Source organism: Dermacentor silvarum, chromosome 3 (assembly GCF_013339745.2).
Source record: "Dermacentor silvarum isolate Dsil-2018 chromosome 3, BIME_Dsil_1.4, whole genome shotgun sequence".
Classification (NCBI taxonomy): Eukaryota; Metazoa; Arthropoda; class Arachnida; order Ixodida; family Ixodidae; genus Dermacentor; species Dermacentor silvarum.
This window is the reverse complement of record NC_051156.1, coordinates 193,887,598-193,915,465: the sequence shown is the minus strand read 5'-3', so window position 1 is coordinate 193,915,465 and position 27,868 is coordinate 193,887,598. Positions and strand designations below refer to the sequence as shown.

Below are 27,868 nucleotides of genomic sequence, written 5' to 3'. Positions count from 1 at the left end.
TTGCCGACGTCACACAAGCGTCACGACCACAAGGCGTCGCATGGTCGTGATCAATGTAGCGTCCACGACGTCGTTCGCGCCCTTTCCGTTGGTGCTTCCACACCGCGGTGCAAGCTCGCGGCTTGCATACGCTTGCGCGTAACCCGCGTTCGCGAAGTGAACGTCACTGTAATTATTTAACGGTCTTGCCCTGATGTCGATTGCGGTCGCAGCACATACTGCGCGACCGATGCAATATACAGAGCGCCCTCTCATCAAGGACAGATTCATCGTGCGCACACGTTCGTCGCGCGCGTCGCGTTCGTCAGGCGTGCAGAAGTGCAGCATGTATCCTCACTCTTGTAGACTCTCCGCCTGGCGCAAATGCATTATTGAACTAATTCAACTTCTCAAAGTAAAGTGCGTCAAAATATTTGTAAATTACGACTTACGCACAACCTGCACACAGGATAGCATCGGATTGCAATTAGAACATGCGCGAAAACATAATTCTGTTACGCGGGAACTCAAAATTACACTAGCTCTGGAGACGAAAATTTTTCTTTGTCGACGCGATGGTGTACACGAACGGACGCAGAAAATTTGTTGGGGTAGCCATATACAGCTTCGCTGTAAAAAAAAAAAAAAAAAAAAAAAAAATTACGCGCCACAAATGAAAAATAGACACGGCAATAAACGCGACAAACACAAAGCATATAAAGGGTGTCCCAGCTAACGCAGCCGAGCTGTTCAATGAAAAAAAAATATATATATTAAAATGCAGGCTGCAAGGTACAATTCTAATACCTCCCCAGGTGGTCCAAATTTCCGGAGTCCCCCACTACGGCGTGCCTCATAATCAGATCGTGGTTTTGGCACATAAAAGCCCGTAATTTAATTTTTTTTTAAATTCTAATACCCATATGGTGTTCGGTCGTCAGACCTCCGAGGACCAAACCCCGTAGGTCTTATAATTGTATCCTGCACCATGTTTTTAAATCTTTTTTTTTCATTGAACAACATGGTTAGCGTTAGCTGGGACGCACGGTAGAATAGAGAACAGGTGACGACGACACAAACACAAGATTAAACGCAGTCAAGAGGAGATATTCCGGCGGAGAGTTCTGAGAGCAGTTTGGAACACGCGGACTTACCTGTGGAGCGCTCGTCGAAATTCCTACCTGAAAAACCGTCTGGATGCTGATTCTTCGCTGACGAAGATGGCGGACTTGCACCGCGTGTCAGGTATACTCACAGCAGAAATATATCTATACTGGTGGTATATATATATATATATATATATATATATATATATAGAGAGAGAGAGAGATAGAGAGAAGAGAGAGAATGATTAGGTGAGGTGACGCATCAGGTTGGGTAGCGCGAATTAATTGATATCCGATCCCAAACGAGGTACCGCCGACCCATGTGATCATTGATAACGCTTAATTCGTGGCATCAGCTTATTATTGTTTCCCCGTTTTTAATTTTAACTTTAATAAACGTTCCGTATCTCTTTCTATCCATGCGCACAAACACCACGCAGGGCGAAGAAAGCCAGGAACCGCCGGACATGACAAAGCCCTGCTTCTCGGACGACGAGGGCGTCTTCGACGGCGCCGGCGACGTGGCCGGTCGGCTGCGGGCCACGTTCGCCTTCCTGCACCGGCTGTACCCTTTCAACCAGCCGCCGGGAATCGTGGTCTCGTACTGCATCACCACGCTCACCCTGGACGTCTTCCTGCTGAGCTTCCTCACCCAGCTGCTCCTGGAACCGATCTCGGGGGGAAGCTTCTGGGCCATACTGCTCGTGCTGCTGCTCTCACTGGTGGCGCTCTTCTGCTTCGTCGTGATCCTCATGCACCAGCAGTCCACGACGCTGCTGCACTACAAGGTGAGACAGATCTCGGGAGCCCTGTGTTGCTCAGTCAAGTTTATCAATGCCAATTTGGCATTGCCAGACCAGTTTTTTTTTTTCTTTCGGGCTATCGAGCTATCCCACCTAAATCTAGGGCCGAACCTGAAGGTATTACAGCTTAAATGTGGGCCATTAACGTCGATACGTGCAACTGGGTATGTTCGGCTGTTCAGTGAACATGTTTGACACCAACTAGGGTCCCTGCGTATGTGCCACTGGTCTTGCGCGTACTTCGCGGCGCCGCCGCCAGAAGGCGCAGCGTGTCCGTAGGGGAGTCCAGCCGGTCAGCAGTCATAGGGGTATTCAACCGGTCTGCAGTCCAGATATGCAAGGGACGTTTAGAGTATTGCTGGGAAAAAAGCAGGAGATAATTTATACGACCGGATCCGTTACAAGCATAAGTAGTGATACAAGATAGATAGAGAACTTCTCAGCAACAACAACAAAAAAAAAAAAGTTACGGAGATGTATACAGAAATGCTAGAATGGAAATCATATACAGTGTACCTGATTAAATCAAGCAGGGTAGGTGACCATTTGTCACCATCCCGTTTCATAGGCGATGCCAGTAAATCATCATCATCATCATCATCGCCATCATCATCGTCATCTTCGGAGGGTGAGAGAGGCTGCCAGCTGCAGTAAACGCCTCATACTTGACGCATTTCGGGCATTCGCATGCTTGGATAGTCATCGTAGATGTGTCCTGTCCGAAATTTTTGAGCAACATGTGGAAAATATGGCCGAGGGGCTTCACGTAAAGGCAAATGAATGCCTGAAAAAGTGTGAAGAACCCTTGATTTTAACAGAAGCAACGATCAAAGGGTGGCAGCAATATGGGAATCACATTATACATTACAGAAACAAGTGCTGTAGTACTTGCGCTCAAAAAAGAAAATGTAATGGCCTTCCATTACCCTTTTAACAGACTTATACTTCTCATAACATAACTGACTGCCCATAACTTCCCTTTGCAGGGGACGTATATTGATATTATTTTTATTATGCGATCCAAAAGAATGAAATATTCTACAGCCTGATACTTTGTTGTGACGTTGTAATACGGGACGGGACGTCAGAGATTTTTGAAATTTCCTCAAGTTTATTTCAACGGAAATTTTGTAAAATTTGCAGGTGTTAAGTGAAGGCATTCTTCATTAAACACACAAAGGTTTATCTAAAAAGAAATGCTGTGATTGTAACATTTTTACATCTATGGATCTTAGTACTATTGTCAAGGAACATTTAAAATATAACGAATGCAATTGGTGCATTCAAATTCTGTCAAATATTGTTCACAATGTGGACTTCTTACTGAACCAAAAGACTAACATTCACATTGTAATTCGATTCAAAATAAAATTTTCAGCATTAACATAACATACTAGGGCAATTTGGCAAATAACTTTTTTTATTAAAAAAATCTGTTTAAGGTAGGATAATAGAATTGGTTCAGTAGATTCACAAGACAAATTATAATTGAGCTATGTGTAGCACATAAAATTTTGTTAGTTGCCTCGATAAAGTTTCTTTTTCCAGCAAAAAACAAAAACAAATCAAAAACAGTGTTTTCCAGGAATTGCGTTTCAGGCACATAATTTCCCACATCCATTAGCACTCATTCCTTTGCAAAATCGTTCCTGACAGTTACTTGAGCTTTTCTCTTTTGATTGCTATTGACTAATTGAACGAGGCGTCAGCGAACTTCATGGGGCTCGAGCTCGTGAGTGCGCCTTGACCAGGCAGCTTGCCCACCGTTGTTTCTGGTGTGGAAGATGAAGGCACGTGTGAAGAGGCTAAACTCAATAATTTTTTTCGGAGAAGGGCCGTAGGGCTCTCAAGGTGCACTTATACACGACAGCAGCCGTAGGGTTGGGAGGAAAAATGTCAAGTTGTGCACTTTTCTTACGCTAGTTGCAAATTCTTATAGCATCAAAGCCGCCGCAACAATCTTTCACGACTCAGTATAATACATAAAAACTTCAATATAGTGCACATTGTTACATGAATACCTAACATCATAAGTGGCATCGATCAATTCACACATGCTGGTAAATCCCCGGTCAAACATTTTGGGGACCATGTACGCTATTGCTATTAAAGCGTCGGAGACAGATGAGCTGCATTAATGTGCGAAGAGCGGAATAAGCCTGCATTTCCCTTAAGTTAATTTCATGAATGACACGTGAGTCTTTGCCACGAGCCAGCCATATCCGTCACGTGATTACGCTGAAAGAAATTTTTTCCCACCTTTTCACGACTGCGTTCTGTTACTGTGGGGAATAATATTCTCATTGTGTTGCTTCTTCTTCTTTCTGGGGTTTTACGTGCCAAAACCAGTTGTGATTATGAGGCACGCCGTAGTGGAAGGCTCCGGATTAATTTTCACCACCTGGGGTTCTTTATCGTGCCCTACAACGCACGCGGACGCGCTTGCTCACGCAAGCGTTTTTTTTTTTAACAGTGGTTGTGCGGGATGACACCATGCTTGTTAATTCAGTTAGTAAGCGAGTGTTTCCAAGTTTATACAGCCGATAAAACTACCATCTCTACTCCGTATAGCTCTCTGTTAATTTGCTATCGCAATTGATGCTTCGCCTTTCGGCCGAAACTGCGATGTTTTTCGTTCTTCAACTTTTACATTTCCTAAGAATCTAACTGATTTCTACTCAATTACAGATGCCGCTGGTACCACTCCTGCCTACCTTGAGCATCATCCTCAACGCCACGTTGATGACAACACTGCAACCACTTACGTGGGTGCGGCTGCTTATATGGGTGGCCGTAGGTAAGCTGCTCTCGAATGTTCGTAGCACATTACTTCTTAATACTTGTATTTTGTGGCATTGCATGAATAAAGAGCACGTGCGTATGTGGAAGCACAATCATTCGAGCTTGAGCCAAAACTATTAATTAATGACCACATTAGCAGTGGCTCGTATGACACCCACGATGAGCACCAGCCGTAAAGCCTGTGACACCTGCTCAGTAACTTCCCGCCGATATTTCCCCGACTTCGCTTACCCCTATTCGTTCTGGCCGCTCTGCGGTTTTCGTGCACCGGCGCCGTAAGAGCGACCTTGCCCAACCCATTCACCAGGACAAGCACCCTGACTTCTCGTATTGCTCGATCAACTGTTCCCGAGTTCTTCAACCCTTACAATCTAGTTTAATCAAAACGCGTTCTCCAAATATAAACGGGCATTAAAGATGATGATGATAAAAACTTTTATTGAAAATAAGAAAGTAAACCTTGGGTTACGGGAAGACATGGTCAGGTCCCTAGTCCGGGACACCGTTGGCAAAAGCCGCTGCCCGTGCTCTTTCGGTGAGGGCTCGTTGCTCCTCGAGGTCCGAGCTAGTCAGGGCCACCTCCCAGTCCTCCCACGTTGGCTGATATATTATGGCAATACTGCTATTTTTCTGACAAGCCCATACCATATGGTATAAGTCTGCCTTTTGGCCACAACATTTGCACTGCGCCGAAAAAGACTCGGTCTCTCTCTCTCTCTCTCTCTCTCTCTATATATATATATATATATATATATATATATATATGGCGTGAAGCCTAGATGGATTATTAAATGACAGAGCATTAAAGAGAAATATTATTTCAGCTATGTCAGCAAATTACCCTTATAAATAAAAAAAAAAATGAATACCGATCCTGGACAGTGGCCTTGGTAAACTCGGCGGTAATGCAGTTCCACTCAACGTGAAAGCTGGGGGGAAGTGCGAAGCAGTGATTCACCGGCATTTCCCTTGTGTTTATCTTGTTTTATCCCGTGTTTATCTTGTGTTTATGAATCCATCATCCGTTTTGACACCTATGCTACAGTGCCTAGAACATACTTACCTGCGCTAAGGCACAACTGGTGGGAAACCGCCACGCACATGGAGCCAAAGCTCTTGCTGCGCGTGACAACGACGACATGAGAGCACATTACAAGATTTTCGCGGTTTTCACGAGTTTGTGCTCCTTAATGCGCTTAATGCTTGATTATTCCTATCTTTTACATTATTCTGAATCATGTTATTTTTTTTTTGAACCGGTTTTTATCAAATCTGCCCTTGCTTTGACCCTGTTTTTTGACATGATGTGATCTCATGAGACGAAGACATGAGATCACATTACACGCCGACAGCCCGGACCCCTAAAGTGCTTCGCACTTAAAAAAAAAAAAAAATGATTCGGCAGAGACACTCAAGACGGCTTACGAGAGGGAATGCGAAAGCATTATACCGTTTGTAGACCTCGGAACGTCATGAACGCGCTCATGAAAGCGTCACGAACACACGCACTATAGGCACACCTTTAGTAGGCCACAACCGGAGCCACCGTGGCGTTGGGGGAAGTGTGCTCGTCGCGCACCCTAGAGGGCCTGGGTTTGTTTCCCACCCAAACCGAAATGTATGGAATTTTCTTTTCAAAGTCATTTATTTACTTCGTTTACAGGAACCTCCCTGAGAAATGTGGCGTCAACCGGACGCCACCTTTTCTTACCGTAAGACCACTCTTACCGTAAGATCGGGCTTGCTAAACGAGGAAAGAAGCAATAATGAATGATGCGTGGCGACGCCGCCTTGAAGTTTCCGCACCAGGTCGCCGTGACGTCATAGATTTTGAGGGCGTTTGCTTGGGCCTAGTGAATTTTTTATTGGTAAAGATCGAATGACCTTTTGCTAGAGCCAAAGACAGAACTTGTCAAACTTCAACAGTATTTACTGAGCCGCATTCACCCAAGTATGAAATAAAGAAATACTGTGAAATCTGTGACGGAACATTGAGGTACCGGCACTGCTGCGTCGGCACGAAAAAAAATTATACCTTGACGTTCTTTTTGTCTTTTAATAAACAACCTCTTACAGAGAAATTAACAAAATAGAGTTCCGAGAGAATAGTTTACCAGTCTAAATTCGTTCAATGTTTCTTAGTGCCCATTAGGTGAGGCCCACGGCGCGCGTGCGCAAACTCACCACGTCTTTCCTTCCCCATCCTCTCTCTATCTCATCTTTCTATTCCCCCTTTCCCGTCATCCAGAGTAAGGTAGCCAACCAGAGGCATTTCTGGTAAACGTCCCTGCCTTCTTTCTTTCTTTCTTTCTTTCTTTCTTTCTTTCTTTCTTTCTTTCTTTCTTTCTTTCTTTCTTTCTTCCTCCTCCTCTTTAGTGTCCACTGAACCTTCACATACTCGCAGCCTGTCTTCCTTATCGAATAGATGGATACATTACCGTGGTAACGCATGCTATGGCTCATCATTTACACTGAGTTACCTCTCTTGAGAACTCCAGCACCAAGCATTGCTAGCGCTGAACCCAACTTGCCACGCTGCACGCTGCAATTACGCTCTCATATTGATGAGCCGCGTGCTGCCGCAGACTCGGCGTATTTGCGAATGGTTGGATGGTGCCACGGAAACTCGGCCTGTCAAAGCCAGCCGCTCAACCACGACGTTACTATTCAGGATGGGGAGGTCCGCATGGTATGGTGGCACTGTGATAAGGCACAAGGTCGAACGATCTACTCAGACCCGTAACCAACTGCAGCTAGGAAATTGTTATTCCCGGTCGGCACATTGCGGGAAGACGCATTAAAGAAAGAAAGAAAGCGCGAGCAACTGCGCAGAATGTGGCAGTGTTGTTGCATTATGCGTGAGCCGATGTATGCACACTGCCGGGCAAGGTTTGAGTGGAATGGCGCAGAGTAACATCGCCGCCAGCTAGCTGCTTTGTGTTGGTGCGTGAGGACATTACTCGCATACGTACAACAGAAGGAAAGAAAGAAAGAAAGAAAGAAAGAAAGAAAGAAAGAAAGAAAAAAGGAAATAAGGAAAGAGAAAAACGGACGTTTGGAGGGACTAGCGAGAACTCGTCAAGCTAACGCTGCATTAAGGATGCCTGTTCTACGTATGCGCGCGTGCGACTCGCAATATTATTCATGTAAGTGGCTGCGTGCGTGTGATGGGAAACAAATGAATGTGTTGCTGCTTCTTCGGTGTTCGCCTTGGAGTTCTCTGTTGTTGCGTGTGTGTCTTGCTTTGCCGTTCTATTGCGAATTTCGACCAACCAAACCAAGTATCGGCCTTGTTTACGGCCGGGAGTCGTTGGTGCCGTCCGAAAGAAGTGGGGCAACCTTTTCTCACCCGGGATTTCGCGGACACGTTCCTCTATGTTGAAATGCAGAATAATTAGTGGGCATAGCGATTGCAGCATTTATTGAAGGTATTCCAGCGTAGCAAAGAAAAGAGAAACGGAATAAAATGCACACGTTGGTGGCATTAGCTTTAGAGCTTTTCGAACAGATCCCTCAGTGTTACCACCAGTTCATCAACACATTACTTTCAATGGTCAACCCAATTACCTACCCTTTTCAACCGTAAGTATGCTGAATATTGTGGTATGTTTTGTGCTTGTTTTGTCTATGTCGCTTGAATTGTGCATATATCATATCATATCATATCATATCATATATCATATCATTTCATTTCATCATACTCATCTGGAGTAGCATGATAGGCATACCCCCAGACAAACCTCTTCAGGATTCATTAAAGAGCTCCCTCTCAACAATCGAACAACTTTTTTTTTCTGAATTCAGAACGCCAACTGTGAGCTATTGCTGGCTAATAAAGAAGCGCTCGTAACAAAAAAAAAAAAAAAGTTCAAGTCGTAAGAAATGAAACAAAGTGAGAAGAAACCTCTATCCGCATAATCTCGAGAGAGAGCGCCATCTTGCTTACATAGAAAGGCTCTTTCAAGTATTCCCGCGATGGCAAATATTTTGGCTTCTTGGTATGGCATAATGATCCGGACAACGTCGCGAGACACAACCTGTCTGTCCAGTGTTGCGTAGCGGTACATTTTATTAGATAGTTTTAGCAAAACGTCGCTTACGCTCCACTCCACTCAGATTTCCCGCGCTGAGGCGATGCGACGAACTGCGTAGATTTCGCACTTTTGATAAGCGCTTCTTATCAGACACCGAGACCCGAGCGACGCGCCATCAGTGAACGTATTCTTGGACGATCGATCGCTTTCGACGATATACTATCACTTGCGCGTCACGTAGTATACACGGCGCGTTGGAAGATTCGAGCGCGGTTTGGCTCTAGCAGCTCAACCGCTTTTGCTCGACCAGCCAATCAGCGCGCACTGAAAGTGATATCTGCGAAAGTGACCGTCCGAGACTACATCTGTAAAACTACCAACATGCCGACTAGATGCACTCTCGCGCTCCGCTCAATCGGCTTGATAGGAGAGAGAGGGTAGCGAACTTGGTTCCGCTGCTGGTAGGAGCGTTGTGCGCAAGCGCACTAGCTGTACCGGTAAGCGGTCGTGTGCAAATTGCTAGCATGGGCCGGTCTGAGCGGAGCCGACCGCAAGCCCTTCCCGTAAGCGCTCAGCTAAAACTCCCTATCATGAGTGGGCCCACTTGCGCACCGCTGGTGTGGGCAAGAGACTGAGAGACGAAAGGCCGGGAGGTAAACCAGACATGCGTCCGGTTTGCTACCCTGCACTGAGAAAAGGGGATATAGGGACGAAAAGAGAGAGGGGCACAGGATAGAGCATTAGTTACGCGCACACTTGAAGATGCGCAACAAGTCTATATAAGTGATCTCAGAAACATGTCGACAGGAAGTTCTGTTGGAACTGCTCTCGTCGCTCTCTGGCGCCAGGAACGCGCACGGCTGTAATTAAAGATTCTTCGTTCAGAAAAGCCATGATGTCTACTGAAGGCAATCAATCACTGAATACAGGGCGCCCAGTACTTGTAAGTAGTGATGTGAAATTTCCTGAAATATTGAAGTCACGATAAAAAAAAATTCCATGACAAAAACTTTTTTTTTTAATTTTGGAAACACTGGAAATATATCCTAACGTGCCTTAGCTTATGGAAGTAAAGATAACGGCAGACGAGGGGGCACGCAAAGACGCCTTTATAAGAGTTTTCGCAAGGTATGACCATTCTATTTCAAATAATCGACGTTTGTATTGACTCGGAGATTCTTGGTATAGCTTGCGGAATTCTCGTCTGTCGACCATGAAAGCTGTGCACTTCTATTTTATTGGGGAGATGAGGCTAGTGTACTGTCTGCACACTTCTGGAACTTCGCTACTTGTAAACATCGCTACTTGTAAGGCGTTTCGAGTTGTCGGTGTCTGCCGCTCAGTAAAAAGCATCAACCAGTGACAAAAGCGTGAAGACTATCTGCCAGTCTTGCTGCAGCAAATTCTCGAGAGCTGATAGGGAGTTCCACGCAGTCACTGTGCCTTGCAGGTCAGAGGATCGATGGCGCCCTGGGAGTGCAGGCCAGTAATCAGCAGCCGCACTCTCCGCTGCTTCCTTACATTTGGAGACAAGTCTGCTTGGCCTGGGTGCCAAAGAGGGTGGGACAAAGCGTAGATGGGGTGCTGATTGTCATATGATATGTTAAGCTACATTGACGATTTGTTTTGGTGATGAGCGATTCTATGTACAAGCGTGAAGATATACTTATTTCGGTTGTCACAAGTGGTGCGTTCATCACAGTCTACTGTCGTGTTGAGTGTTTTTATTCGAGTGCTCAGCTATAGCGTTTACTGCCCTGTGTCCACGGCCACGTTGTCCTTGTGTCGCTGCACAAGCCTCTTGAGGTTAACTGTTTCTACTATAGATGGCGTTGCATTCGGCGCACGGTACCCTTGAATGCATGTGCGTGTACTAATTTCCTGTTGTAGCAATGATGCAAATGCTGTATCGGAACGCAATGCTCCATCTCGCTCACTGTGCCTTGTTATGGCTCGCAGGACTGCTGGTCTACTTCAGCTACGGCATAAGACACAGCAAGCTGAACCCGGACAGCGTCATCTCGCCGCAGACGTCTCTGCTTGCCATGGAGTCACGGGACCAACCTCGCAAGTGGGGTGCCATGGACCAGGAAGTGACGTCAGCCACAGGCCTGACCGAAGCGGGCGACAGCACTGACGACAAGCAGCCGCTCGTGTCGTCTTCGTCGCCACCTCCAAGATCCTCGTCCTAGGTGTACACGAGTGGCTATGTTGCGAATTGCCCGGTGTTACGTCCCACTCGAGTTATATTTATTGTCGTGCGGAGGCAGTCGTGCATCCATGTCGAGTTGGATTGTGGAACCGAAGAGCTTTTCACCGTTTCCTTAGGGGCGACGATTTCCTCTGGTCGACCTGAGGCAAAGGCTTTGTCTTTGACTACCAGCCTGCTCGACAACCGATCTCTGTATTTCTCTGTCGTTAAAGGTCGTGTTCATCCGGGACTTCAGAGATAGCATTCCAGGGCACCAGAATCTTTATGTTGAACATCTGCGCTCAATATTGTTTTGCTTATTTGCGATATCACAGATTTCACTACCCTAATAATGTCTCGCTGTTACCAAAGTAAGTGGTTCGAGCAGTTGTAGCAAGTAAGAGGAGGGGCCAGAGGCGAAGCTGCGACAAATAAGCGCTAATACTAAGGTGACCAGTGAAGCTTAGTTAATGCTGAATTGGGACACTCGTTCCAATGTGGAAAGTCAATGTGTCGAGGGTATGATCAATCGAGAAGCAATTTCTTCAGCCCTTGCAGAAGGGCTGCCTTCAGCCTTCAGCGCTTCAGGCCTTGATTTGGAGCCGAAAATAGTCGAACATCTCGCTGGAGCAGTCAGCTATAGCTAATTCAGATTGACGAATAGAGCCCTAGTACGCACGCGGTTCAGATGATTTAAGCTGTTTGTGGCGCATCTCAGATTTCACTGTTGAGGCGCATCCAGTTAAAAGAAGGACGACATCTTGTTGCGACTAGTTTCTATCTGTCATCACGGCAGATGAAAACGTATGTGGATATCACGCTAGGCATGCGACAAAAAAAGAGCTCTCGATATAAAATAATGGATTTCGCTGAGGCGACAGGACGCGGTATTACACTAACGAAGTTAGTATGGCTACCAAAGCAATTTATGTCGACTCGACAGAAATCTCTAACGTGACAATGGTGCGTCCCAAAGAACGCGAAAACACCGAACTCTGTAGTGTACTGCGCGAATTGTACGCCGGTAGGTGCGGGGAAAAAAACGCAGGCACACGAGAGGAAAGGAGGTGGAAGGAAAGGGAGAAGGCAGGAATGTTAACCGAAATGCAAAGACCGCCAGAATTCAGTATGAACCAACTAGGCTGCAGAAAAGTGTTTATTGAAAAAACAACGCCCTCTCGTTGCGACAAAAAAAAAAAAGAAAGAAAAAAGAAAGAAAGAAAGGTCTAATCTCGCTATGTTATTCTGCAGGCGCAGGAAATATGCCACTGTTCTTATTATACAGCAACTACACAAAATTACATGCCATTTGAACAACTAAAGGAAAATATAAGTTATGTCATTGGACTTGATGAGAAGACTGTTCAGTTATGCAGTCGATTTCTTAGAAAAAAAAGGAGGGTTCGCATAAAATGTGTCTTCGCGTAACAAATTCCTAGTTTTCTTTATAGCAGAGTGTTCACTAAAGCTCGACTCTCTTTTGCATAATATCACTGCCCCACGTTTCCACTAGCGCAGGGAAAATGTTAATTTAAACATGTATTTGAGGGCAGTCACACGATAGGCGTTTTCGTGGCGGCTTAGAAGTAATTATCCTTTTATTTTATACCGCGATATACTTTAAGGGTCCTCGCAGTGATTTGAAACACATACGACGACGCGTGGACGTAGACGTGTGAGTCGTTGTGCGGAACTGTCGGTAGCCGTTGAGAATCGTGGCGCCGATCACTGGAGTAAGCATGGGGCGTGTAAACGGAAACTTTCCTTTCCTGAAGAAATAGACATTTGAGTGGGTAGGTGTCTTTTTTTTCTTCGGTCGGTCGATAAATCTCTCTCTAACAAGTTTCACAATTTCAGCCCCGTTCAGACTAAATTTCTTTTTCTGAAGTTTGCAAAATCGATTAAACATAGAGAGCCTAAACGCAAGCACATCATTATTCCTGTTGGCTATCTAATACTCCATAGGGTGCCTCGATAGCAACGCTCCTCAGCGTAACTGCTATCGAAGCAACCTAAAGACTCCATGTTACAGAGCGCCATCTATCTGCCGCTCACCGACTCGTAGAGCACGTTGGAAAGCCTTCGAGACTTTGCTTCACTGCCAATCTCGAAGGCAACGCGCGATTCCTTTGATATCGATCAACCAGGGGGCGACACCGCCACGGGCGACAGTAAAGAAGCCGCACGAAGTGCAGTTGGCGCCTACATTCGAAACCCCTTGGAGACGAAGTGCGTCGCCACGGCAACCGTGCTTATGTATGAACATCCTAAGATGCTAATTTTACGACTTATAGGTTGTGCGAAATTACATAATGTAAGCAAATTTACCACAAATAAAGGTATATTTTGAGGGTATCAAATTATTTAGCGCGTATTCACTGCCTAAGAGATGTAGCGAAGTCATTTGAAGGACCAGTGCCAATATCTATTAGTGTGGCAGGATGATTGGTCATAGATGCTTTTATTTATTGTCCTCGGGTAATAACTATTTCTACTATTTGCATAGTCGGCCAACCTGATAACACACTAGTTATGCAGGGAGAGCAAGAACGCACTAAGGATGCCGACCATACGAAGTAGAAGACAATGAAGCCAGGCAGAGTATAGGGGAAGTCAATGGTTACGCTTAGTGGGAATGTAGGAATTACATAGGGAAATGAAGGCGGACGAAACGATAAGTTGCCGCAGGTGGGGATCGAAACCAAGTCCCCGAGTTACGCGTGCAGTGCTTTACGAATTAAGCTACCATGCCACTATCCTCTCGTATACATTTTTGGGTATCTATAGTACGTGTGCAAAATGAGCCTTGTGAGTGTTAGCCAGTGCCGCTCACGGCCAACGCGAGGCCTACCTTGCAGAGTAGGTGGCCAACGAGATCGCAGTGGCCGCGCCCCAATATCGGAGGCCATGCTGAATATTTCACGCCCGCGACGCGCGATACCCTCAGGTAATAGTTCGGTTCACGCAGTGTCTTGGGAGAACACAAGAAGCTATTTTAAGGTGACATTATTTTAACGTAGTGTTATTTAGTGGCAGTTGCGTTCTGTCGGGAAGGAAAAAAAGTAACCCAATGCCAGCCGTGAGTGATTTCGCGCAACGAAGATTGCCTTTATATATGCCCAGAAAAGTCAGTCAGTCGAGTATGTGTGCACATCATGCATCATTCCTCGGTGCAATTGGAAGTGCTATTGCGGTGTAGAATCGTTGATTGAACCGTGTGTAACAGTACCGATTACTGTACTCACAACACTACTCACAATCGAAGAATCAGCTTGCACCACGTATAGAGCCAGTAGGATTCTTGGCAGAATGTCATTCAGTGCTCTTTGAGCGAAAGGCAATCGCATGATTGAAATGATTTGTCTTTCCAACCTTGCTGTTGTGAAATCGAGCAATCCAAAGCCTTCATGTCTTTCATGTGAACCCATAAGGTCAAGATTTAAACGACGCGGTTGCGGCGTCATTATCATGTGTCGTTTTTTTTTTTTTGCTTTATCAGATGTTTAATTAACCGTTAGAATATATGGTGCTGCTGAAGCACGGACTATCCGTTTGTAAGTGCGCGAAGCGCGCTTCTGTGATCATAGGTTAAATGGCGGTCATATCTTATATATTATTTATTGTTGTTATTGTACACTTAGATCTCAATATATTAGCTTTATTTGTATTTCCCTTCTACTTCTGGAATTCTGCTGAGACCAATATTTTTGGCCATTGTGATTGTGATCTAGAGGCATTGAAAGGGTGCCTTCAATAAAGAAAAATATGTTTGTTGCTAACGTGGTGGCGTCGCTCTATTTATATTCTTATACTTGTACAACCGACCCCCGAAAAGATTTAGGAGCACAGAATTTGCTAAAAATATTCAATTTTGTTCCCGACTTCGCCTCTCAGCCTGGACAGAGTAGAGAGACATTACAGTTAGAAAAGCAGCCATTGTTGCGAGGTGCGAGCAGCTGACCATCATCGGCTTCACTTTGGACTTGGACCGACGTGGTGCGGCAGTGTAAAGTGAAATTCTCAGGCCACTCTTGACTGAAATTCAAGGTGAGATGCGTGGTGTTCGCATACGCGCAAGTACCCATTGTGGCACGTTTTGATTTGATGGCGGATGCAAAGTGGTTGCGGTGAAATTTCGTATTTTCTTTTTCTAGGCTTCCGGCCTCCGCAAAAGCTTGGCGGTAGGGGACACACATTTCAGGCCTTGGACAGCCGCAGCATACACTATACAGTTGCTTCACCTGTGCCTTTTAAGGAAGCTTGGGATAGTTGGTGATCCATATCACCCGCCGTGGTTGCTCAGTGGCTATGGTGTTGGGCTGCTGACCACGAGGTCGCGCGATCGAATCCCGGCCACGGCGGCCGCATTTCGATGGGGGGCGAAGTGCGAAAACACCCGTGTACTTAGATTTAGGTGCACGTTAAAGAACCCCAGGTGGTCCGAATTTCCGGAGTCCCCCACTACGGTGTGCCTCATAATCAGATCTGGTTTTGGCACGTAAAACTCCATAATTTAATTTAATTAATTAGTGATTCAATATCGAAGTGTCTACACAGCGCAAAATACGAGTACAAAAGAAAGAACACGACACAGGCGCTGACTTCAACAGAGCTTTATTTACGAAACCGCCAGAACTATGTACTTTAGACATGAGCAAGAAGTAATAAAAACTGTTGCATGATGTCATACATCTCATGAACCCTTATCGCATCACAGCCAGATTTTTCTGTGATGCGATAGAGGTTCATGAGATGTGTGACACCATGCAAAAGCTTTTATACTTCTTGTTCATGTCTAAAGTACATGGTTCTGGCGGTTTCGTAAATAAAGCTCTGTTGAAGTCAGCGCCTGCGTTGTGTTCTTTCTTTTGTACTCGTGTTTTGCGCTGTGCAGACAAGTCGATAATGATATGATAAGATAAATAGCAGTAACGCCCATGAAGCATAATATGCAGTGCGCGGTTTCTTTCTTTAGTTCTGAATGAGCACTAATTAAAGGCAGACGCGCGTGCTCATGAGCGTGACTTTTTCACCGTTTCTCTTCCATTTTCTTACATTACCCATTACCCCTTTCTCAGTGTAGGGTAGCAAACCACGAACTGGATGGCGAGATGCGCTAAGAGAGCAGGTTGTTTTTGTTGTGTGGCTCAGCTAAATGAAACAAGAATGTTTATTCTTATTCGAGGAACGTGCTTTTCGACACATCCCCCGGAAACTCCTCTGTCGTCTTTGTCGTTGTGGCGATGCGCCGACCAACCACGATTGTAAGTCGTGCGTCAGTCTTCTGCAGCCTGCAGGTGCTCCCCACTCGTGATAGCGATCGCCGTGATAGCGAGACGATGGCCGCGGCGATGGCAAATTTCGGATAGCATTTACGTACGAGAGGTTTCTGTGAATGCGGGCTCAGATTTCCAGCTACCTTGGGGACTGGTTCCTCCCCGTTCAGATCCCGAAAGGTGCACGCTGGAAAATGGTGCAGTACTTGAAGGAGCTAAAATTGTAACCTCGGGCACGTCGAGACCCTGACCGTTGATGCATAAGTTTAGCTGAGAACACAAGCCTTCGTTGTAGTGGGTACGTCGTAATTACAAGGACGATTCCTTGAGCACGTTCGTTGTGTACAAGGGCTAATAAGAGAAGGAATAAACTGAAGTAATTAGCACCTGTGCTTGATTTGAAATGTCAGCCTGTTCGAAGTATTGGGGCTTCACATCGTGAACGCGTTCTCGTGTAACTATTTTAATGGTTAAGAAAGAAATAATAATGCTATAACACCAGGAAAGCGGGCCCGACATTGTTGGAGGGCGTGATATGAAGGAAATAACGGTAAAATCACTTTCAAAAATCAATGCTTAGTCTTACCTTAGCACACTGTAACTGATTTTCTTGCACGAGCCGGACGATCGTGCTATAATCTCTGATGCGTCTAATCATTGCTCCGGTTATAGAGAAGCCAGTGAGCAGGGTTCATGAACTACAGCTCAGTATATACGCAGATATGTAGTGTTCTATATTTTTAGAGGAAACAGCTCCTCAGCATTCAGGTGCTCGCAGAAGCTGCAGTTAGTATTCCATGGTGCGGAATAATTAAGTTTGGCGGACGCAATTATCGCGAACAATTTGAGCCATTCAACGCCTAATTAAAAAAAGCTTCCTAATTAACTTTTTGCTACGACGATTAAGGTATATGTTTATATCTGAAACGTTAAAACAATCGTATTTGAAGAGCACTTCACTTTGAAGCCGTGAGGGAACGCCAACGTGAGGGCGAAGGAAAAAGTCAATCGTTCATCGTCTCCGCGAGCCGAGAGCAAGAGCGCAGCTTTTATAAGCTTCGCCCATCTTGCAAACGAATGTGGCACAGGTAGTAAGCTAAGTTACAATGCGAGCTTGACATCGTATCGAGATCCGACACTTCTGGATGCAAAATTAGCTGACTGAGTGTCAAATTGAATATCTCATAACAAGAAGTGCTCCAGGAGAATCAAACAAAGGAAAGGTGTCGTCAGGTACGATTATCTTAACGTTTCAAATATAAACGTATGCCATAATTGTAATATCCCAAGAAATAAAAAAATGATTTTCCGTAATTACGTGTCCGGCGACTCCAATTTGTAGGAATAACTGTGTCCGTCAAAGCGCATAAATCGTCTTTGCAAGTGCATTTTGCATAGACACCGTAGCGCTTTTATCACAACTGATTTTGAACCATATATATATATATATATATGAAGGAAGTGTCTCTCTGGATCCGGTGTCTAATAAATTAAAGGAAGTGCAGGCGCACGTATCTTGATGAAGGCCGGACCCCGGTCGAAAAGTCGAAATTAAATGTTTTTGCTTTTCTACGTGCACCTGCACTTCTTTTAAATCTTTTTAATTCATATATATATATATATATATATATATATATATATGTCAGAAAACGAAGATATATCTCTATCCTCATGAGACCCTTTGTACATTATATTGTATATTGCCTACACTGTTTTTCAAGATTAACTCGTCACTGATTACTCAAAATATTCAACCTGGTCATGAAGCCTGTTGCATGTGGAGCTGTACGGCAGTGGTTCGTCATCTGGTTTCGAGAAATTTCAGACGAAATCGATCTAGACATGCTTCGGTGTTGTTACAGACAGTAGAAAACAATCTTGATGTGGTTCGAATTCGTCGAGGTTGCTTGAACATCCAGGATGCAGCAGCAACATGGCAATGTACTACACGTAGTTCTATCTCAATTTCTGCGTTTATGCAAGGAAATGCAGTTTTTACCTTAGCGAACATGAATAGATGGTTATTTCTTCCATGTACATGGAGATGCAGCTTTTGACGCCTAACCGTGGTATGTTTGTAACATACCAGTAGACAATAAAATACAGCTTGAAATGTGAATATGTATTCGGGTCTCAAGGGTACACAGGGTGTCCCAACTATCATGCACCAAGATTAAAAAATATGCAAATGCAACGTAGCTGGACAGAAGCAAGGTAATGTTGTTTACCATCGTTTGGAGATACTCAGATTATTTTTGCATTCCGCCTAATTACATAATTAATCTTAGCTGATTAATAAACTCCTCAAATATATATTAGATGAAAAGAGTCAATGAGAAAATTCTACAGCAACATGAAAAACTCCCGATACAGGTTTCTGTTGCTCAATAAGTGCTATATAAAATTGTTTGTTTTTCCGAGCGTCAAAAAAGCCCGCGAATACACGCAAAATTACCGCGCGACTGGCCGCTCGAAGAACTTTGCATGTATTCGCGGGCTTCTTTCACACTCGAAAAAACCCTTTTATGTAGCACGTATTGAGCAACAGAAAGCTGTATCGGGAGTTATGTTTTTAAATCCTGGTGCCTGATAGTTGGGACACCCTGTATGGGGACAACGTGACTATCTATTACATTTGGTTGCCTCAGTCTCGTGCGTTTTGTAAGCATAGGAAAAAAGGTATGCTACTGCGTGGCTGCTTGACCTTTTCACACTGGACACGAATTGTACTTGCCCTGTTGTTTTTTGAGTATACGATGGTGATGAAACGGTGTCACGCAAAGTAGTACTAATTTCCTGGAATGACCGAAGACGAAAAGATTACGTCTTTCATGTTTTGTGCCTGGTACATCTGAATATCATGCACAATTTTCTCAAATATCGCTTCTAGTTTAACTTCCAAAAGGTGAATGCACATGAGCAAGGATGTCTGAGGAGTGTAAGCTTGCCAGCAGAGAGAAGAAAAAAAAAAGAAACCAGAAATTGTTCAAGCAGAAGAAAGGGATGAATAGTCCAAATGTGGTTTGTGCCAACACTGTTGTGCACCAGCTGTGAATAACAATTTTATTTTAGGTGTCGTCGTATTCAAAAGACGGTGGCAGATTAACATATATATCACGTGAGAAAAGATGTGCCTATGTACAAGAAGGGTGCGAGAAGAACAAACAACAGTCGTCTTCAAAAAGGGAAGTCGTGACCGTGACGCTTCAGGTAGCTTTGCGCCATCTGCTCGAAGGCCTGCGACCAGAAAAGAAGAGCAAAACAACTGAGTGAGTCACAAGCAAGTAAAAGCGCCCCAAAGCTAAGGCCTGGGCAGGTTTATGATGGATTTCGCTTTAAAATAAACTGCACGAGAAAAGTTAGCAAAGCGGGTCCTCAAGTAAGACTGTCAGAGAGACCTGCTATAAAAATAGCATACAAGTTTCTTAAGAAATATAGAATAGGCTATATAAAGTTGGAATACATGCTTAACGCACGGCAAGGTGGGCCGCAATTATCAACAGTAGACTTATTCGTAATTCACCTTCAACTTTATTTTACTAGCTTTCGCGATTAGTTGAAGTGTGAATGCAAGTACAGCAATGCATTTTAAGTACGGTCGCTGTACAGGAATGAATGAATGAATGAAATAACGGTGACTTTAAGGCGTCATGATTGGCCCAATGGACACGGAAGGTTGTGAGGTGAGCGCGCGTTTTATATTCCAGCCAGGCCGTGGCTGCGCATGGTGCGCCTGAGCGCCACCGCGCATGCCTTATCTTGGGGGTAACATTCAGCGGGTACAAAGTAGGGCAAGCCGAGGTAGTTGGTGCCTTCGTGTGCGCTGTGTGCTCGCGTCTCTCGCGCGTCTGTTGAAGGCCGCGTGATCTCATGTCTTGGAGACGCGTTGAAGCGAGGGGCTGCATGATGCGTTCACTCACCGCTGCTGCCGCTCTCCATCCCGCCAGCGTTGTGACAGCGAGTGTCCGCGCTCATCGAGTGAGATCTGTTCACGTTTGCTTGTGCTAGCGTGACAACATGCTTGTTAATATAGTAGTAAGTGAAGTTCACTGCAACTTATACGACCAGTACTACGAGTATTACTTCGTGCATTTGTCTATTGGTTTGATATTGCTCTCAGTGCTTTGCCTGGCGATACTGCAACATGTTTATTACCAGGGGTCCCAGGGCCACATACCTAATGGCACACGCCCAGTCGCACACGCCCGGTGGCCCCAGTGCAGATACCCAATGCTCATAACCAGTGGCACATAATTTTAGACTGCTCTATTATCGGAATCGGCCCACAAGAACGCCGAGATACGTCGCGAGATACAACACCACAAAAACTGGCGTGATTCGGCGAAGAATGCTTCCCATTGGAAGGTTCGTGTCCAGTGTTTACGTGCCAGAGTCCCTGCGTGTGCCACATTAGCAGCGCGACCGCACTCTATAGAGTCACTGTATATTATCACGATGGCGTTAAGCGCCCCGTGTCGCAGAAAATCCGGTGTCGGCATCGGCGTTGGCGTCCCGTGAGCGAACATTCCGCTATATATTTAGGTATATGTATATGCCCCGCCTTGCCGCCTTGCTATATGACATGCGGGATATGCGGGTTATATTGCCACATCATTCTATCACTAAAGTTGCTCATACCTTGCCTTACGTTCTTGACAAAGTTATTCCTCGGAATTTTGAGAATGGCAGCCCACAAACAAATTGCATGTAAGAAAACGCCGACAGAGCATTTATTTTATGTTAAATCTTCTAAGACTCAAATATTAAAAGTGCGAAACGATAACGAAAACGGGAAAATGATGTAATTTTTATTTTTTTGGCGCGGCTGTCTACTACCTCCGCGATCGGCCGACGAAAGAGGTCGCGTTTATACCAGAAAGCTCGCCTTCGTGCATAGAGTTCGCCGCCAGTATTTCCCGGTAAACATTGAGGTTACATAAGCTGCAGTTACCGGGAAGCGTGAGAAGCCGTAAAGTTCTTTGAATGCTATCGCGCTCCACTTTTAAAGGCGAAGCTTAAGCACTCTCCAATTTTTCCGCATGGGAAGGGAGACCACACAGATCGCGCTGGGTAGGCCCCGCCACAGATTCCGTGGAAAATTATCGAAGACGTGTACCCACCTCGATCTCGGCCAGTATCTCGGGGTCGATGTGGCAGCGCACGTTCCCGTCGGGGTCCTCGGAGAGCAGCCTGGAGCCGCTGTCGAGGCTATGCGCGTCGTCCTCGGAGCAGCAGCTGCCGCTGTCCGTGTGCAGCAAAGGCAGCTCCTCATTCCTGGCCACCACGGCCGCCACGAGGGCGGCATGGTCGCCATCTTTGGCTTCGGCGGTGCCCCCTCCTCCGGATCCTCGCCTGGGTTCGGAACCGCCGGGCGACGCCAGCTCCTCTGGCGGCGGCGAGGAGCCCGACCTCCACGCCGAGTGGCCGTTTCCCTCGGTCGCCGCCCCGTGCGACGAAGGCGGGTGCTCGACGGCCGGTGACGCGAGGCGCGACTCCTGTTCCTGGAGCTGCAGGTACGGCAGCTCCATGTGCTGTTCCTCGGCCGATAACAGCGAGGCGGCGTCGGCTGACGAGGCCGCCGTTGCAGTAGCGCCGACCGTCGCTAAGGCAGCGCCGGTACCGCCGCCGCCGCCTCCGCCGTGGTGCGCCTTGAGCCGCTTGTTCTGGGACTCGGATCGGCCCCGGAATGACTGCGTAACAAAGGGCATAGTAAGAAGGGAGGAGGAAAGGGCGTTTAGCTCCGCGGTGTACCGGGGCAACTAGTATATATGTATGCGAAGCAAGAGATTCGTGGCTCTTTAGAGCGCAGCGACGCCCGTCTCTGCGGCGAGCGTCGGCGTCCCTCGTAACCGAGCGAACGCGGAGCGCAGCGGCGGATGAAAGACGGCGATAGCGAAGATTGCGCGAGGACAAAAGAGGAGAAGGGTGCAGTGAAACCGTGAGACGGAAAGCGGAGGAGGAGGGTATGGCGAAGGCGTGAGAAGAAAAGCGTAGTGCTGCGCAAGACGGGCGGCTCTGCGGCAGCGATGGCAACGAGATGGCGCCAGAGTAGCGCGCGACATCTGTATGGAAATAAAGCACTGCACGAGCGGAGGTCTGTCTGCGGCTGCTGTGAATCGCGCCCACGCGTCATCCACGCACCGCTTTTCACGATCTCCCGATTAGCGAGGCAGTCGCCCCACACTTCGCTACGTTTGCAACGTACAGCACGAGTCAGATTGTCCGCGCCAGCCAAAATATCGCGAAATGAAAACACGCATACAGCTGCGCTCGAATTTCGCATAAGGGAGTATCGTACGCGTCCGTGAATTATTTTCTTTATTTTTTCTTTCGTTCGAAACCTGCCTCTAGCCATAATAAAAAAAAGAAAGATATAGTTACAAGAACACAAATTCGTTCCGACAAGAAGTCTATAATAAAGACAGGCACTAGGGTCCATGAATACATTGTTCTAGTTCTGATACCCTCGCTGTAATCAAGGGCACTTGTCCCGGCTGAATTATTACGTCTATATGTACCACAGTAAGGTGAAGGCAGGTGGTTTCAGCTACCATCGTAAATGCAGAGACGTGGGTGCGCTGTCGGAGCGATCTCCTGGATAAAACTCCAGCCGTTCCTGCAAATCATGATCAAACTTCTTAGCGCGGAAACAAACATTGAACGAGACAAAGGGGCAACGACATACACAAGCGCTTGTCAATGTAGTTTCCCGTCGGCCTTGTTCATTGTTTCAGTGCTAAGAAGTTTGACCCTGGAATACCAACTACAGCCCGATCTCCGACAATGTACACCACTTAACAACCACTACGTTTGCGGTGGATTTCTACCGGTACTTCAGATCAGCTCGCGTAGGACTTATGGATCGTTCAGAGTGGCAATATGGTCTTGTTGATTCAACATTATCAAGGGGAGTATTAACGCGAGAACTGCTACCACTCGCGCTAAACCGTGTCTGTCCACTTCGTCGTCTTGGGTCGTTGTGTGTTTCTCGCGCTATAACTCGTCTTGACGTCTTGACATCTTGACTCGTCTCGTCGATTTGCAACATGGCCGTTTCCGTTCAAGCGCTGGCGGGTTGCGACGTACACATTCATAACCAACTTCGTTGCTGCAACGCGACTCTCTGCCGCAATTTGCAACCCAATGCTTTCGCCATCTGTCGAAGTGCTATTAAAGATTTCTCGGGTAATCGTACTGACTCCCTTCACGCTATACAACACTCTCTATGACTCCCTGTATATCAAACGTTCCTTCCCGCTCCTGACAGGTCTGCAGCACAATGTGTGAAATTTGGCTATATGATTGTGCTGTCGACAGTCCAACAAAATAGAATCGGCCAAGAAACTACAGAGAGATGGACAATTAACACCGGCACTAGTCTACTATAGTGGGCTTTCATTATTCAACGAGCGTATTTCCGATTTGTAATCTTTCTACGCCGCACAAGCCGCGTCGTGCAACGAGCGGCGATGCAGGCTTTGTACCTTCTTGTGCGTGCTTCCGAAGCGACCCTTGCGCGACTCGAGAAAGTCTCCGATGATGCGCAGCGGGCTCCGGCGGCTCTTGGAAGCGGTGCGAGTGTCCTCCATCTCCTTGGAGTCCGAACTCTTTGTCGTGTCATCGGACTCGTCGCCGGCCTTGCCCGCACCGTTGTTGACTGCGTTAGGTAGAGAAACACACATTGTTAGATATCCCCATTGAAGCCAAAATCTACTAAGAAAGACACAGTATCCGCTGGAGCGGTAGCACGGCGGCTTGCCCGCACCGTTGTTGACTGCTTTAGGTATAGAGAAACACACATTGTTAGATACATTGTTAGAAACACACATTCTTAGATACATTGTTAGGAAAACACATTGTTAGATATCCCCATTAAAGCCGAAAATCTACTAAGAAAGACACAGTATCCGCTGGAGCGGTAGCACGGCGCCAAGGCAGTTTTGCTTCTGAGCACAATGACGCGGGTTCGAATATAGAGTGGAAAGAACGCTGGTCTACCGAGCTCTGGGTGAGCTGTGAAGAGCCACAGGGGATCACAAATAATTCGGAACCCTATACTACGGCTTTTTTTTTTCATAGCCTGGTTGTGCCTTTCAGACATTGGAATAAATCAATCAATCAATAAATCAACCAACCAATCACTCACTCACTCACTCACTCTCTCACTCACTCACCCAATCAATCAATCAATCAATCAATCAATCAATCAATCAATCAATCTCTGTTGTAAAGAGGCTTAAGGCAAAGACAAATATTACATTAAGTGAGACTTGTAGGCCACAGAGTAAGCAGAGGCTCGTAAAGTGAGCAAGAACGCAAGGACCATTGAGGCAGCAAGGAGCACAAAGGGAGTTTCTTGTTTTCTTTTATAACAAGGACCGTGGACGGCCATCTTGAAATTCCCGCTGTAGGTGATCGTGACCGAATTACTGCTTCGATCTTCAATGAAAGTTTAGCTTCAATGGAGGCGAAATACAAAAACGCCCGAGTGCTTGCGTTGTAGTGCATGCTAAAGAACCCCAGCCGGTCAAAATTAATCCGGAGCCCTCTACTACGGCAATTTTTTGGGCCCCTTGAAAATGAAAAAAAAAAAAAAATTGCGAGGGAGACCTGCATCACCAAAGGTATGACAGGTTTAAACCAATTAAACATAAATGAAAAGGGGTATAAACCCCAAAAAGATTTTAGAGAAAAGCCAATTAAGAAAGAAAAAACGCGAGGTATACAGCCAAACCAAAATGTCAAAACGTGATTCTGATCGGCTAAAAGTTTGAGGTGTGGCCCCATAATCAGAACTGGTTTTGGCACGTAAAATCCCAGACAGAAGAAGAAGAGCTGGACGAAAGAGCCATTTATACTTGGGGCCATATTTTCTCAGATATATTTTTCATTGAAAGATGAGAAACAGAGAGGACGGAATGGCGCGGTGGGTGCATGCAGACGCATGGACTCCACTCCCCCGTCACTCTCCGTAAGTCCGCCAACAAGAGTGTCTTCTAGTTAGCGTATCTGCCTGTACCTTTTTTCTTTTCTGTCTTGAAATTGAAGCGAACTTTTCTTTAGACACTCAACCGGGTTTGCTTGTTGGTTGTCTGGCTCATCTCGAGCACAGCGCAACGCGCTCACGCGGAAGTTTCGGGTCTGGCGTTTCACGCGCGCAGTGCGCCCAGCACACACAACACATACAAAACAGTAGGTTAAACCCAGCGTACTCAAGCATCTACGCATTAATCGCGTCGAGCAGCGCGTCCCCGTGCAAGCGATTATGGGCAGTCTTGTGTTATAAATCCGAGTGGTGATGAGACGAAACCACCAGAGACGCCTAGGCAGACTTCGAGAGAAGCGGAAAGCAGAAAGCAAGCACGTCCGCGAAGATACCTAGAAATTAAGCTTCGCGTTCTCCTGCTTCCGACACAGGCGTCAGGCCTGCACCAATTTTCACTATATTTTTTTGGGTCTCCGGCATCAGCTCACAGGAACCCGGGCTCGCCGTTATCAGCAGTACTATTAACAAGAAAGTAATAGACTCGATGAAAAAAAAAAAAAAAAACGCTTAACCTTGCACTCGGCCGCGCAACGCTTGAAACAGCAAAGCTGGGCGATCGTAGCCCAGCATTTTCCGGAAGTGCGCGCGAACTTTTCATCTTATTACTCATGATGATGATAATTTCTATTCGCGCGGTAACTTACGGCCTGTTACTGCGCGTTGCATAGCCCAGCTTGCAACACCATCACCGCGTTGCAATGCCGACACCGCGTTCCACGTACCGTGTTGCAATGCCGCCAACGCATTCCAGCAGACCCGCTCCGTGAATGCGTCTCTCTCTCTCTCTCTCTCTCGCTATCATAGCGCGCAACACATCTTCTTCACCTCGCAGAGCACGAGCGTGCGAACGCGCCAGCTGTGCACGAAGACGACGACGCTCGAACGCAATCATATGGTTCGCATAAATGCATGTTCTGCAAGCGTCGGCTGTATAGCCTAGTTGTTGCGACGCTTGCCTTGGGACCGTGGGTACGTGGGCTCGAATCCCGTCTCGGCAAGAAAGTTTAGTTTCTTTTATTTCTAATTACTTTCTTGATACGAACCACAAACCACAATTAAGGCTGGCTTAAACAACTTCGCTGGTAAAACTAACGCAGAAACTCCACGGGAGTTGTCTAAGTATGTGTAAGCATTGTGCAACTCGCTCATCTCCACGCAGAGCGGTGTCATTATCAATCTTATCAAACTTGATCCGACCAGTGTAAACACTTATCAAGGTTTATCGGTCGTTATCAACCTTATCGGACTACATCCAACCCTTATCAACCCTTATCGGTCGTTATCATCTGTAGGCAACAACGAACGCCGACACCACCAGACTCCGTTTTCTTAGAAAACGAGGCGAGTGAAAGACATTGCGGAGACAGTCCCGCAAGGGGCGGTCTGCGCGCGCGCCTGCAGCCTCGACGCCACCCCCGGTCCGACCCCTTCGCGGACCACCTAGAGCTTGCGTTTTACGACCCTGGGTGCTGCATGCCATGTAACAGAGTGAGATAAAACTGCGTTCTCGAACAGCAAGGTTGTGTTACATGTTGCTCCCCCAAGTTCGCGAGGCGCCCTTTTTGCGTAGGAGCCGCTTGGGGCGAGTGTACGCGTGTGTGTCTTCGCGTCGCGGTGTTTCTGGTCTACGGTGGCATATTCGCGGCCGCTGTTGACCAGACCGAGTTTTTTTACCAAGTTCGCGGTTATATAGCGGAATCTGCAATCGAGAATTTTGACACACCCTTACCGTACTCGATCCGATCCTTATCAATCCTTATCGGTCGTTATCAACCTGCCAAAGTGGATGTCCAGCGTAGCTGATGCGAAACCACCACTAAACCTGCTGAGGGGGTGTGCAATGCTTTATTAATGGTTTGGATGCTTGTTTTAGCGTGTTCTTTTTTGAAACGTATGCTGTTCTGTGTGTTGTATGGGTGATTTCAATGAATGTGTGAACTGTTCGCTTCACTTTGCTGAACGCTTGTAGCCTCAGCCTTACGTGCGTATGAGCCATTGTCACGTGACGGACAGGTTTCTCGTTTGGTAGGCATAGAAATGCTTACACATTCAAAAAGAATACTTACAAATTACCGACCCTGGAGGTCATGTTACGTCAAGAATTTTTTAATTACTTATGATACTGTTGACCGTGAGGCAGAGACAGCGTGGGTTTACAACGTAGACGCATACACCTTCACAAATCGAGTAATGCAACTGTTTAAACTTTACACAATGGAATATTATGTAGTTAAAACGGCAAAAAATCTAAAATACAAAATGACAGCCGTATTACACCTCAGGTTTGAGGTACCACACGTGATATCCTTCGATTCTGATTATTTCTTATCAGCTGTGCGAGAGCGTGGCCGATACTGGTGCTAACGAGGACCGGACGCCGGGCCAGCCAACGACGAAGCGCATATAGAATGGAAAATGAAAAGACATCCTACATAATACGGCTACTGGCTCCCCCGCGAATGCTACATATAAATAGTAAGCAAGTGTTACACGTTTGTAAAACGTGAAGGTGAAAGCCTGCCAGCTATGGATGAAGACGACGAACGCGCGAGCAGTGGCACGAGCGCGAGGGGCAGTATGGGTACGCTGGCATGATCAGCGGCATCGGATCGAGCTGTGGAAGACGACGAC

The 27,868-nt window shown here is 46.4% G+C and overlaps 2 protein-coding genes across 5 annotated transcripts in view; one reads left to right on the top strand and one right to left on the bottom strand.

Annotated features, from left to right (window-relative positions):
* LOC119446389 (cationic amino acid transporter 4) overlaps positions 1-14,678 on the top strand; it is a 28,280-nt gene extending 13,602 nt beyond the window's left edge. For both annotated transcript variants that reach the window (XM_037710810.2, XM_049664107.1), the window contains exons 4-6: positions 1,526-1,873; positions 4,577-4,685; positions 10,684-14,678. In XM_037710810.2, the coding sequence (XP_037566738.1) occupies positions 1,526-1,873; positions 4,577-4,685; positions 10,684-10,916 (690 nt within the window). In that variant the 3' untranslated portion in view covers positions 10,917-14,678. The remainder of the gene's footprint in view (positions 1-1,525; positions 1,874-4,576; positions 4,686-10,683) is intronic.
* A 4,534-nt stretch (positions 14,679-19,212) lies between these two features.
* LOC119446386 (uncharacterized) overlaps positions 19,213-27,868 on the bottom strand; it is a 261,982-nt gene continuing 253,326 nt past the window's right edge. For all 3 annotated transcript variants that reach the window (XM_049664106.1, XM_049664105.1, XM_037710809.2), the window contains exons 9-11: positions 23,676-23,848; positions 21,312-21,881; positions 19,213-19,428 (exon numbers count right to left, since the gene is read on the bottom strand). In XM_049664106.1, coding sequence (XP_049520063.1) covers positions 19,369-19,428; positions 21,312-21,881; positions 23,676-23,848 — 803 coding nt within the window. In that variant the 3' untranslated portion in view covers positions 19,213-19,368. The remainder of the gene's footprint in view (positions 19,429-21,311; positions 21,882-23,675; positions 23,849-27,868) is intronic.